Source organism: Scardinius erythrophthalmus, assembly GCF_964197995.2.
Source record: "Scardinius erythrophthalmus genome assembly, chromosome: 18".
In the NCBI taxonomy this organism is placed as follows: domain Eukaryota; kingdom Metazoa; phylum Chordata; class Actinopteri; order Cypriniformes; family Leuciscidae; genus Scardinius; species Scardinius erythrophthalmus.
The window spans coordinates 18,302,363-18,316,227 of NC_138238.1; the positions used below are offsets into that span (position 1 = coordinate 18,302,363).

Here is a 13,865-nt window from a genome sequence, read left to right on the forward strand (position 1 = left end):
TTAATCTAATTAATTACAGACATTACACATAATAAAATAAAATGTATATTAATTAGCTACATTAAAATATAGAGCACACTAAAAACTAGAAGACAAGAACCCGTCAAATAATGAAATGAGATCAACTGCTTGAGACGCGCGAGCAGCTTTGAGTCACGTCTTTAAGTCACGTGAGAAAGTCTTGGATAGGGCATTTACGGTCATTCAAAGCTAATATCTTGATTGTCTGAAAAAAAAAGAGGTAAGAAACCGAACAACTACGCTCATCAGCCACATGCGGAACAAAAAACACGCGCACTATTCGGCATAACTAGCTCTATAAAAAATTGTCTCGAAAAATTTAATGAAAATAGTCTACAAATATCACAAAATTTTAGTAGCCTATCACTGAAATATACACTCTAAAAAGGCTGGGTTAAAAACGACCATGGTTGGGTTCACTTTGGCAACCCAGTGCTGAGTAAACATTGGACAGAAAACATGCTGGGTTATTTTGACCCAATATATATTAATTGTAGCCTATTTTTGTTTTACATAGTGCTGTCACACAACTTGATATTGAAGGTTATTCATTTTAATATAGTAATATTATAGGCTACTCTAAAATCTGTTATAATAACTATAGGTAGGAAAAGGAAAGTTCATATAAAATATTTGTTATTCAATGACAAGTAATTTTTTGACAATCATAAAACGTTTAGAAAAGGAAGTGGCAGGACAGGAGCATTATTATGCTACGCCGATTCAGCGTATTGTCAGTAAAAATGACCCAAAAGCTGAGTTACACATTGCACTTGAGTAAAAAATAATAAAAATGACTGAACCCAGCATTTGGGTTAAAATATAACCCAGAATCTTTTAAGAGTCGCCTATAGCCCTTGGGAAAACTTGTAAAAACTAGGTCTCCCACATTTTTTCTATTAAAAAACAATAAAACATAATTCAGTTCGAAATAATAATCTAATAATCATAAGAATAATAAGAATAACAATACAGCCTAAAATGATTTGTTATTCCTCTTATTTTTATATATAATTATTCCTATACTTTTGGTGGTATATGGTGTCTGCCAGAAGAAGAAAAAAAACATTTAGACATTTGATTGATATGGTTTATATAGAAACTTGTTTTGAACTAAATACAGGAAATTCTCCACAAACAGTATTAATGTTGACTTGTGCAATACTTTTAAACACACTGATAATGTAAAAATATGGAATCAACTTTATTTCGGGTAAATTCCAAACTACAGTCTGAGATAGACTAAAACATTTTATGTGAAACATTATCAACAGATAATTTACTGACATCTGCTGGAAAGAAGAAAAAGGGTTGGTCATTTGTTATAAAAGGCAAGCACAGTAAGCCACAGAATTATTAAATTCGATAGCGATATATGCAGTTAAGATAGACATGAAATATTTAGAGTGTTTAGAAGTAACAATGGCATCATGAATTGAGAGGCTTTGCATGCTGATGTGCTCCAATATCATTTCAATATAACTCGTGTGTTCTCATCTCCAAGCAGAAGCCTGTAAAAAATAAATAAAGCTTTACAGTCTGCTGTAAAAAATAATTTCTTGTCATGGAAGACCTCAACAAGGAAATATGACATATTTAATATCAAGGCAAACTAACCTCACAAGAGCAGCAGCCACCAGACCTCCCCCTATCGGACCGACCCAATAAACCCAATGATAAGACCAGTGGTTAGCTATCAATGCAGGTCCAAAAGCTCTTGCAGGGTTCAGACAGGTGCCAGAAACATCTCCTCTATTAAAATAAAACAACAGTTGTAGAGCAATTACAATGAGGGACATTTTGTATTATTATTTCACTCTAATGAATTTGAATTTATTTATTTAGATGGGACAGTGCATATTCATGAACGTACAATCAAAGTTGAACGTAAATAGCCTACGCCGGATTTAGCACAATGCTAATTTCCATCTGTAGTCCCGGACATATACAAATACAAACCAAAAAACAAACAAACAACATACATATAGAGCTAAAAAACATTAAAAGTTCCTATACCTTATAGAGTTCTTATTGTAATATTTATTTAAAGTGCATAAATGCCTGTGCATAGACATCCCAAAGTGCTTATTATAAATATATAAACAAATCTACCTATCAAATTCTACCTTCTTAATGCTAAAACTCTGTAAGACAAATTTATAGCTACACTGTGTTATATTTTAAGTTGATTTTTAGCAAAAAACACGTTGTTATTTTAAAATTATACGTTCTCATTAATGTGTAATCACTTCAACCAACTAATTAAGTATTCTCGTAAGTGTATAATCTGCCATTTAGAATACATACGAGCGAGTCGCTCAAATGGCGGAAGCCATGTTGCGCATCCATCTTGAAAATACATTAGACAAAGAGGGACATACAAGCTTCGCCTTTCGCGTTTTTACACGCAGTGGCACCATGACGAATGCGAGAGGGAGATTTGCTCGCGTTTGCCGGCAGATTTGAAATAATACGGCCACCGTAGGAGTTAAAACGCCTTCGGAATGGGAGGAGCTAGAAAGTAATATTCAGTTGGTAGCAGGGGCGATTCTAGGATTTTCATTTTAGGGGGGCTCAGCCCCCAATGAGGGTATGATGTAAAAAAAAAACGAAAAAAAAAAGAGTTAGTTTATGGTCTAATGCTCATTATTAACTAGTTTCATTCATTGATCCAGTAACATGCATATGGCATGATTTTATAATCACTGAGGTACCGAATGTGAGGTATTTAGGGGGGTTCGGGGGTATGCTCCCCCGAGAAAATTTTGATTTCTCTGATCTACATATGTGCATTTTAAGATGTTTTGAAGGCCAAAAAAATTGGATGACAATAGCTTTAAAACCATGTGCGCGCAGCTATTTATTTTTCTCACCTCATCAGCATCACACTCTTTTTCTCTTTGTTTTTATCTTGCTCTGTCTTTTCCCCTCCTAAAGCTGAGCTTTGACTGATACAGGCTTTTAATTTTTGTCTGTCAGTGAAGAAAGTAAACATAGGGTCAACTGATAGGTTGATTCATGAATCATTTTCTCAGACAAAGCTACCAGGAAAGCTAACTAAGTCCATCTACAATGAAATATAAATTATTTTATTTTTTAAGCTTTTTAGCCTTTGTAATCAACAATACGAATAATTCATCAAGTTACCCCGTGAAAATCTATTTAATTTCAAATCATTTAACTAAACAGCTAAACGTGTATTAATGTAATTGTCTATTGGCAATATGATTAATCTGTTCTATAATTATTTCTATTTATTAAAAATAACAACATGAATTATCAATTTGCCACTTCTATAAATCAAGTAGAAAATCACAAATCCCTTTACTCTACTTTTACTCTAATATATGTACACTCCTCCTGATTCATTATTACTTAATACAAAACTATTTATTAATACAAAACAAAATAACTCCAAAAAACTCCAAAATAATAATGATGTTTCTCTCTCTGGGCCATCTAGTGCTTTCAGACAATGATGTGTGTCTTTAATCATTTCTGTGCATGGCACTGGCAGCATAATGTAATGCCGAAATACAAAATAATATGTTTTAAAGTTTAAAAAGTAAATTAAAATAAATCATGATCGTTTTCTAAAGTATGTTTTCATGGGTGTTAATCGCTTCATTTTTGTAGGAATAAAAAACAACTATCACACTGTGATAAGGGCTGAAGGTGAACGCAGCGAAACGTATTGGTATTGGATGAGAAACCGTCCCGTGTTGCTCCCAATGCTCCAGTAACATTACATTATGTAAACTGCAATGCATTTATGACAAAGAACTGCACCGATGCAGATGTAATATCATAGCAATCTATCAATAAATGCACTCACGACACACCTTGTACTCTCTGATGTTCGCTCTGCTCGGCGCCCCTGCAGATTGAAAAATGCGCTAAATCCAAGCAGACTCAGATAAGGGGAGGAGCCGAAACTTGACGCAGCTTGCCGCCGTTTCAAATGAGTTTTTTTAAAGGGGACTGAAGCGATCAAAAATGGTTTAATCAAATATTTTTTAGGGGGGCTGGGCTGAAGCCCCCCTAAAAAGGGCCTAGTGACGCCCCTGGTTGGTAGTTATATACAATTTCACCGCTAGATGGGAGTAAATCCTACACAGTGTAGCTTTAAATTAACAAAAATGTAAATTGGCAGAAACCTCATATCTCCACATTTAGTAAAAAAACTGCCAAAAATCAATGGTTTCTGAAACTTGCCAAAGGCAGACTGCCAGACAACTAGCCAGCCACTGACAGGTCACGTGACATGCCAATGGCGGCTCCTGCCAGCCAGCTGAAGATTGAACCCCTACTGGAGTACTGAGCCCCATATAGCAACAATAAACTTTATAAATGTATAAATTGAAAACGTAGCTAATGCGACATATAAATATAGCTACTACTGCCTCAGATGCGGCAGTTTAATGAAGGACAAAACACGTAGGCCTTAGCCTCCAAAACTCACTGGTCAAAAACTTAACTTAATTTGAGCTTGATTTGGTAGACTCACCCTGCCAGAATATTGATGATAACAGTGCAGCCCACCATGAAGGGCACCAGGGGGCTTTTGCTCTTTCCATTGACTGCCCCCATTAGGACTACCATGGTTACTAGACATGTCATGGCCATTTCAGCAAACACAACCTTCCCCAGCTGCTCATCAGACTTCAGAACAGCAAAGGCCGCTCCGGTAGCATTAATGTAGTTCTCGTGTGATGTCATAACCTTGAAAACACATTCTCTGTTGAGCACTTTTTTGTGTTATGGAAAGAACCAGCAATGTTATTTTCTGTTCTTGTATTTAGTATTCTTATTCACACCTTTGACATTGCAGCTCCCAGCACACCTCCGATCATCTGACTGATAAGGTAGGGAACAACCATCGTCAGCTGAAGTCCACCACACAACCAGATAGCGATGGTGAACGGAGGGTTGAAATGGGATCCGCTGCATGGAGAGAAAAAAAAAATCATTCAGGTGAGATATAAACTCACTTGCTTTCAGATAGGGATTCAGAAACATCCCTCAAAAATAACTGAACAAATCAAAAGAAGTGCATAAAACACAAATCTGTAACACTTTATTTTATTTGTCCTTATTATGTTATTTGTAAGTATGCAGTATTAACAGCAGGGGCTATATTATGCATAATTACTTGCAAATAACCCTAAACCTAACCCAATAAGTATACAGTATGTTGGTATAAACAGTACTTTAATGAACAAGGACACCTTAAAATAAATTATTCTTACCTTATTTCTGCCATACATGCCACCAGCACAGCCACTGCCAAGCCATGTGCGAGTGCTGGCTGTAGTCTTCCTGCTGCCTCCACATTTTCAATGACAGACACGCAGCCAATGAAGACAAAAAACATTGTGCCCACCATCTCCGCAACACATGGCTGGATTATTCTTTCATATTTGCTCTGAGGTTTGGGTGAGGATTCATTCTTCTTCAGCAAGGTTTTGTCCAGCTCTTTGAGCTCTAGCTTCTCTACTTCCACTGACATTGTGCACCATCAAGAGCAATGAGTAACTTTGTGACTGTGTGGCAGAGGGAAGCACTATGATAAAAGAGCCAACTTGACTTGTTCCACCATAAATCACTGTTATATACATGAAAGACTGATATATTATCATAGGATTATTATGAAGGACGCAGCAGCCACATACTGTACAACCAAGTTTTAGGAGACAATGAAACGATCTGGAAAGTTTAAACAATAACTGTGAGGTATAAGCACAGACATGTTCAGTCTAGAGTTCAGATTTAAGTGGCTTCACATTTGGACAGTTTTTTTTCCCACTATTACATCTGTGTTATTGATTTGCGTGTCAAGTGTGTGATAACTCCCTGACCTTAGCTGTAAATGCTATCAAACGGCATAATAAACCAGCACGTAGACGCTTCAAGGTGAACTTTGAGCATATTATATGCTGAAATGTAATATATATGTTGTTTTATTTATTAGTAATTATATTAATATATTTGGGTCAATTTATTTTTAATTTCTAAACTAAAAAGAATATGTATATAAGATTAAGGTTTAGATAAATATCTTAACCAAGTGTAGAGTTTTGTTCCTCCCTCATATTTAAAAAAAAATTGTCATATTTTGATGGTATATATCCGGACATCTCTTTTGGCCACTACTATTTACATATACATTTACATATACATTCCTGGGCAAAATAAAAATAAAATTGGGCTAAACAAAATGGCTTTTAATTGTCTTAACCACAAATTATGTTAGTCAGGAAATTGGTAAAATGTAAGCAAATGCACTACTTACAAAGCCATTGCTGTCTCAGAAAAACATTGAAGACAGAATTAAGTTTTTGGCAGAATATAGGAAGTTGTGTGGAGTGGTCAATCACAATGAAACACAAGTTGCATGGGGATGATCTAGATCGGTGTCTTTGAAAATCTGCTGAGAAATAATAATATATGCATCTCTACCACTGTCATGAAACAGAAGGATTCACACAGGTGAAGTAATCAACAGGTTTATTTGCAGAAGTATGTGATCGCAACGATGGAAACAGGTGAGTAACCTTACCTTAAGTCAGGTAAGGAGTCAGGTAAGGGGTGCTTCTCAATTCTTATTTGTGTATCCTCGTTTCCTCTCCGGATGGAGGGATCGAAAGAAAGCTTTTTTTATACATTGGAATCCTTGATCACTCGAGCGTCACTTCACCGCGTCATCAGCAGCGCTCAGAGGATCTGCCCTTATGTTGTTGAAATTTGTTTATTTAAGAAATTCATAATAAATAATAATAAAGAAAGATACCCTGTTGAAATATGTGAGGTGTGTGGTTTATATAAACTGCAAAAGTAAAGTATAAATCAAAATTATTGTGACCGATGTGAAGGGGGAAGAGAATTTATATGTGCGTCATGTTTTAGTCGATAAAAGTCTTCTGCATAGGATACAACTGTGTATCCTCGCTCATGACTCCTCAGGAAGCCTCCTCACTCCTCGATCTTCGACTCCTCGCGGTGCAATTAGTGAATTGAGATGTCCTTCAAGATGGCTGTGCTCGATCGGTTTCCAGGTCATAGGATGGAGGACGGAGGAGAGAGGAGACGAGGAGGGATATTGAGAAGCACCCATTGAGTCAGGTAAGGAGTCAGGTAAGGAGTCCAGGTAGGGAGTCCAGGTAGGGAGTCAGGTAAGGAGTCAGGTAGGGAGTCAGGTAAGGAGTCAGGTAGGGAGTCCAGGTAGGGAGTCCAGGTAGGGAGTCAGGTAAGGAGTCAGGTAAGGAGTCAGGAAGGGAGTCAAGGTAGGGAGTCAGGTAAGGAGTCAGGTAAGGAGTCAGGTAAGTAGTCAGGTAGGGAGTCAGGTAGGGAGTCCAGGTAGGGAGTCAGGTAAGGAGTCAGGTAAGGAGTCGGGTAGGGAGTCAGGTAAGGAGTCAGGTAGGGAGTCAGGTAGGGAGTCCAGGTAGGGAGTCAGGTAAGGAGTCAGGTAAGGAGTCAGGTAGGGAGTCAGGTAGGGAGTCAGGTAAGGAGTCAGGTAGGGAGTCAGGTAGGGAGTCAGGTAGGGAGTCAGGTAAGGAGTCAGGTAGGGAGTCAGGTAGGGAGTCCAGGTAGGGAGTCAGGTAAGGAGTCAGGTAAGGAGTCAGGTAGGGAGTCAGGTAAGGAGTCAGGTAGGGAGTCAGGTAAGGAGTCAGGTAGGGAGTCAGGTAGGGAGTCCAGGTAGGGAGTCAGGTAAGGAGTCAGGTAAGGAGTCAGGTAAGGAGTCAGTTAGGGAGTCAGGTAAGGAGTCAGGTAGGGAGTCAGGTAGGGAGTCAGGTAAGGAGACAGGTAGGGAGTCAGGTAAGGAGTCAGGTAGGGAGTCAGGTAGGGAGTCCAGGTAGGGAGTCAGGTAGGGAGTCCAGGTAGGGAGTCAGGTAAGGAGTCAGGTAAGGAGTCAGGTAGGGAGTCAAGGTAAGGAGTCAGGTAAGGAGTCAGGTAGGGAGTCAGGTAAGGAGTCAGGTAGGGAGTCAGGTAAGGAGTCAGGTAAGGAGTCAGGTAGGGAGTCAGGTAGGGAGTCCAGGTAGGGAGTCAGGTAAGGAGTCAGGTAAGGAGTCAGGTAGGGAGTCAGGTAAGGAGTCAGGTAGGGAGTCCAGGTAGGGAGTCAGGTAAGGAGTCAGGTAGGGAGTCCAGGTAGGGAGTCAGGTAAGGAGTCAGGTAGGGAGTCAGGTAGGGAGTCCAGGTAGGGAGTCAGGTAGGGAGTCCAGGTAGGGAGTCAGGTAAGGAGTCAGGTAAGGAGTCAGGTAAGGAGTCAGTTAGGGAGTCAGGTAAGGAGTCAGGTAGGGAGTCAGGTAGGGAGTCCAGGTAGGGAGTCCAGGTAGGGAGTCAGGTAAGGAGTCAGGTAGGGAGTCAGGTAAGGAGTCAGGTAGGTAGTCAAGGTAAGGAGTAAGGTAGGGAGTCAAGGTAAGGAGTCAGGTAGGGAGTCAGGTAAGGAGTCAGGTAGGGAGTCAGGTAGGGAGTCCAGGTAGGGAGTCAGGTAGGGAGTCCAGGTAAGGAGTCAGGTAAAGAGTCAGGTAGGGAGTCAGGTAAGGAGTCAGGTAGGGAGTCCAGGTAGGGAGTCAGGTAAGGAGTCAGGTAGGGAGTCAGGTAAGGAGTCAGGTAGGGAGTCCAGGTAGGGAGTCAGGTAAGGAGTCCAGGTAGGGAGTCAGGTAAGGAGTCAGGTAAGGAGTCAGGTAAGGAGTCAGGTAGGGAGTCAGGTAGGGAGTCAGGTAGGGAGTCCAGGTAGGGAGTCAGGTAAGGAGTCAGGTAGGGAGTCAGGTAAGGAGTCAGGTAGGGAGTCAGATAGGGAGTCCAGGTAGGGAGTCAGGTAAGGAGTCAGGTGGGGAGTCAGGTAAGGAGTCAGGTAGGGAGTCCAGGTAAGGAGTCAGGTAGGGAGTCAGGTAGGGAGTCAGGTAAGGAGTCAGGTAGGGAGTCAGGTAAGGAGTCAGGTAGGGAGTCCAGGTAAGGAGTCAGGTAAGGAGTCAGGTAAGGAGTCAGGTAGGGAGTCAGGTAGGGAGTCAGGTAAGGAGTCAGGTAGGGAGTCCAGGTAGGGAGTCAGGTAGGGAGTCCAGGTAAGGAGTCAGGTAAGGAGTCAGGTAAGGAGTCCAGGTAGGGAGTCCAGGTAGGGAGTCAGGTAAGGAGTCAGGTAAGGAGTCAGGTAGGGAGTCCAGAGAGGGAGTCAGGTAAGGAGTCAGGTAGGGAGTCAGGTAAGTGTTCGAGGGAACAACGAGACCAGACAATGGTGAACTGCAGTGGGAAGAGTTATATAATGCTGGGTGATGATCAGTGAAGATTGGTGACAGGTGACGGTGATTAGTACTCTGGTGACTGGGAACGAGAGGGTGGAGTGTAGAGGTCTGGTGCTGTCGATGTTGTTGGCTCTGTGACAACCACAGTGGAGCATGGAGGAAGAAGAGACAACCAAGAAGCGGCTTGGGAGCAAGTCCATCAGGCTCATGTTTTGGCCTGGTCAGAATCCAGATTTGAATAGTGAATATTTGGTCACACATTAAACTCAAATGAACAAGGAGACATTTTTCAACTACTCAAGAACAGTCTGAAGCCATTACACTGAGTGGGACAACAGTGACTCTCTTTCTTGTAGAAAGCCATCTGCAAGCTGGGGAAGGATATTCTGTGCTAAGTTACTTTATCTACAGAATTTGTGCAATTTCCTGATCAGTGATTTGTGATTAAAATGGTTAAGACCATAAGAAGACCACTAAATATTTGGCCTTTTTTGACTTGGCACATTTTTATTATTTTTTTTTGCCCAGGAGTGTTTGTGTCGATGTGTGTATATATCTATAGAGGTGCTACATATTTACATTTTTCAAAGTGAAGAAATACATTCAGGCAATATATAAGAAAAGACTTTATGCTTATAAACATAAAACATCAGAATACATAATGGCAGGCTATAAAACTAAAACAACAAATACATTTGTCAAAGAGACAATGAAGCATCAGAATACAGAAAAGTTTAGAAAACTGCAATAATATAAATGTTTGACAATATCATACAATGCTTTACAAATAATCTTGAATTTAAAAAGCTTGCAAAAAGGCAGGATCCTCAGAGGTCCTTCATCTCCATCATTTGAAAATAACACGAATCTTCTTGTCTCCCATTATCAACCTAGAATGAATCAAGCAATAGATTAGAATTCTCATACTCACATATTAAGATGAAAAGTTTTATGCTATAAAAACATAAAACCCATATCAAATTTTAACTCGTTTCAATATGAATGGCTTCAAAATTAAACAAGTCATCATAAATTGTTTAAGCTGATACACTTAATGACTTTATACTCCTCCTAAATGAAGAAAATCATTCATTGTGTAAGGAAAAAGTGAGTTGCAAGGATACCTCACAAGGCTGACAGTGACCAAAGCACCAGCCAAAGGTCCCACCCAGTATATCCAGTGGTACGTCCAGTGACCGGACACCATTGCTGGCCCAAAGGCCCGTGCTGGATTCATACATGCTCCTGATATTCCACCCCTGTTTGACATGCAAGACGAAATCAGTTAAATCAGAGTTTCTCAAAACTGAAAAAATGACCCCAAATACAGCATATCAGCACATTTTAGTGTTAGGAATTAATATTTCCTTTTGCCATTATTATTCTAAGGCTCCTGGTGTCTTTGTTTCCTGTAAAATATCCTGTTTGTTTGGTTGCCATGTTTCTCAAAAGCACTTCATTTTCCACTTTGAAACAAGTGTAGCAACTTATGAGATAACATCTGCTTATAAAAGCGCATGAAACATATGATTACAGTTAGGGGAGATCAGGGAGTAACGGAATAAGATAAAATATTTCAACGTTTCACTGATTAGAGATGAGCTACCGGGGTTGGTGGGTTAAAATCACTATCATAGATTATCGCCACCCTGAGGGGAGTCAGGGGACAGCAGTACAAAAAAATGTAAGTAAAATATAGTTTATAATTAGATAAAAAAAAAAAAAATGTTAATGGTTGTTAAATGGTAGAAATAGTATTAATTGTTATCAGTAGTAGTCGTAGTAATTAATAGTATTATATAATATTATATTTTTATAGTTAATTTTTTGGCAGAATGTAGAAGTATATCCTCCGTCTGCTTAGCCATAATATTTCTAGATTTATATATTTTTAAAGCAAATTATAGCAAGTTTCAGCAATAAGGATCCACCAAGTCAAGTTTTATAATATGGATAATTATAATGTAATTAAATGTAAAATATAATATAAAAAATTATAATATTAAGCCTATATAACATGTAAACATTCTAAACAAACAAAACATGTTAAGAGTTGTTAGACTGTATTTGTTCTCTATTTTATTTGCTGATTTGATTTAATATGTTTCCTGTTTGTGTTTTTTTATTATTAAATCAGCATTTTGAATTACAATGCACAACTTCTAAAAGTCTGTATAATTGTATAACAGTTGTGTTACAGTAACACTCTTTGGACTCGTTGTTCTTTAACACTACAGGTTTTTTAGTAAATTAGTAAATTTTCAAAACTCTCAAAACAGATCATCAAAAGTGCAACAGCTTTTAAACATTTCATCATACTTTCAATTCAGTAGAAGGGATACAGATGGCATCAAATACAACATTTCACATGATTATATGCCATGTGATACTGTAACAGATTACCATGGTAGAGACTGCCACTTTACTGTAACTCATAGTATAGATTCAGTCATATGGCAAAGTGAGAACATTTAATATATTGCCAGCAATATATCCATGTCATAACTTAATCACACATTTTGATAACACACTTGATAGATACTATTACAAACATTATGTATTCAATTACATAAGTTAGGTAATGTAAGTGTATTTTCTAATGTGGCATCTGTAGCCTGTATTACTGTAATTATTTTATCAACAAGGGTGATTTGAAACATGTATCTTGCATTGTTTGCTATTGAATTAAATTGAAAGAAGATCATGTGTTTCAGTGATTAAACCAACCGTTCTCTTTACATATCACAATGATCTTGTGTTTTGAAACAATGATTAAGTAGAATGAAAGCATGAGATCAGGTTTTGGAAAAAATGACTAGCTGTGAGTTTTGCACCAAGAGTTTTGAAAATGTACGCCTTACTTGTGAAAACAGTACCAAAGCGAATAAAAAAAAAAACTGTAATCTGCACAGTTCAGGTGTAAGTAGAATTCTAAACTACTTTCATTTGTATCAGATATATATAGGAATATTATATGAAAGAGGTGTAGAGGTATAGATGCAGATATAGATGTTTAAACAATTGTAAATAAATATTTAACTCTTTATGGCCTCAAAAAACTAGACTAGATTTGAAAATTTAGTGTGGCATAGTATTCTGTACAGTAGGCTATATCATTTGTTTGTGCCTTTGTGTGAAATGTTAGTTTCCTACCCAGCCAAAATATTTGCAGTCACGGTGAGTCCAATGCAGAAGGGAGCGAGATGACTTCGGGTCCTTCCGTTTACGGCACCCATGCTGACAACTATAGTCAAAAAAAGCGTCATTATCATCTCTGCCATAGTCGCAGAGCCAACGCCATGAGAGGACTGAACGGCATCAAACGCTGCTCCGGTTGCATTTCCAAATGCCTCATCCGAAGTGACAGCCTAAAGAAAAAGAAAAGAGAATGTTTATATTGCATTGTAAAAAGTGTAAAAGATTGTAGCAGTTTGAGCAATAAGTCATAAACACAGATACAAATATCGATAGAGAAGCTTTGCACACATACTTTGGCAAGGCTGGCAGCAATCACTCCACCTAACATCTGAGAGAGCACGTATGGCACCAGGAGAATCAGCTCCATTCCTCCGATGAGGTAAACACACACAGACACGGCCGGATTGAAGTGACCACCGCTGGAAAACAAGATGGTGACATCATAAAATCAAGCATGAAAGAAAAAGAAAAAATGTCAATGAAAAATGAAAATATTAAATGATACTTTAGTCAATAAAGAATCAAATATATTATTTTGCATAGCAATCATAATAATGCATGCATAATGTAAAATATAATTGAAATCTATTTTTTGAAATATTGTAAATATAACAAGCATATAATATAAATATTATCAACATAGTTTTAAAAGTCTAGCCCTTTCCTAACTCAAGAACACAGAACATAAGGCTTTTACCTGATTTCTCCAAAAATGGCAATTGCTATGGCCAGCGCTAGTCCATGTGCCAGTGCGGGCTGGATGCTCCCGCTGATGCCCACGTTCCCCATGACCGACACGCAGCCCACGAACATGAAGAGAGTGGAGCCGAGGATCTCGGCCAGGCACGGCTGAATGTAGTGCTCAAAGAAGGACTTCTTCTGCGTGTTCTGATGGTTGTCCCCTCCATCGCCTGTGGCTACTGTAAAGAGATCTGCTTTGGACTCCACTGAGGTCATTTTGTCTGTCCGAAGCTTCAGGTGTTCTGTGCACGCGGACACTGCGGCTTTCTACTGATAAAGGTGGACAGAGGATGGGGTGGAGTGGCGGTGAGGCGGGCCAACAGTCTCCTTTGTCATCAGTCTTGGTGGCTTGGGAAAAACACTTTACAATTACAGCAGTGGAGAGCATTGTTTGGGGGAGTGACGGGTTCAGGATATAGCTTATCATCCACCACGCTATTACACAACTGAGGACAATAAAAAGACCACGAACTCTCATGTCACTCAAGGTCTTCTCGACTGTCTTATGCAACAGAATTGATTAGAGTTAATGCAGTTTGCCAAACTTTGGAAATCTAATGGCATATTATAGATTGCTGTGCATTTCAGCATGGCCTGCAGCATTTTTTTTTTTAATCTGCATTTCATCTGCTCTCATTCTCATGCATCAAATCTAGGTTCCTGCGG

The 13,865-nt window shown here is 39.0% G+C and overlaps 2 protein-coding genes across 2 annotated transcripts; both read right to left on the reverse strand.

Moving 5' to 3' along the window:
* Positions 1 to 1,450: 1,450 nt before the first annotated feature.
* On the reverse strand, positions 1,451 to 5,530 carry aqp8a.2 (aquaporin 8a, tandem duplicate 2; the record flags this gene model as incomplete). The annotated part of the gene is made up of 5 exons (XM_081392780.1): positions 1,451 to 1,532; positions 1,639 to 1,773; positions 4,529 to 4,743; positions 4,839 to 4,965; positions 5,271 to 5,530. 5 exons carry the CDS (start codon positions 5,528 to 5,530, stop codon positions 1,490 to 1,492), a joined length of 780 nt encoding a protein of 259 aa, XP_081248906.1. The 3' UTR covers positions 1,451 to 1,489.
* A 4,343-nt stretch (positions 5,531 to 9,873) lies between these two features.
* Positions 9,874 to 13,863, reverse strand: aqp8a.1 (aquaporin 8a, tandem duplicate 1). The gene is made up of 5 exons (XM_081392779.1): positions 13,156 to 13,863; positions 12,751 to 12,877; positions 12,414 to 12,628; positions 10,385 to 10,519; positions 9,874 to 10,150 (listed from the first exon to the last, which is right to left on the reverse strand). Exons 1-5 carry the CDS (start codon positions 13,413 to 13,415, stop codon positions 10,108 to 10,110), a joined length of 780 nt encoding a protein of 259 aa, XP_081248905.1. The 5' UTR covers positions 13,416 to 13,863; the 3' UTR covers positions 9,874 to 10,107.
* Positions 13,864 to 13,865: the final 2 nt, after the last annotated feature.

Coding starts and splice junctions, on each gene's coding strand:
- aqp8a.1 (XM_081392779.1), bottom strand. CDS start 13,415: ATGACCTCAGTGGAGTCCAAAGCAGATCTCTTTACAGTAGCCACAGGC. Junction 12,878..13,155: donor GCCATTTTTGGAGAAATCAG/GTAAAAGCCTTA, acceptor CTTGTTTTCCAG/CGGTGGTCACTTCAATCCGG. Junction 12,629..12,750: donor TTGCTGCCAGCCTTGCCAAA/GTATGTGTGCAA, acceptor CTTTTTCTTTAG/GCTGTCACTTCGGATGAGGC.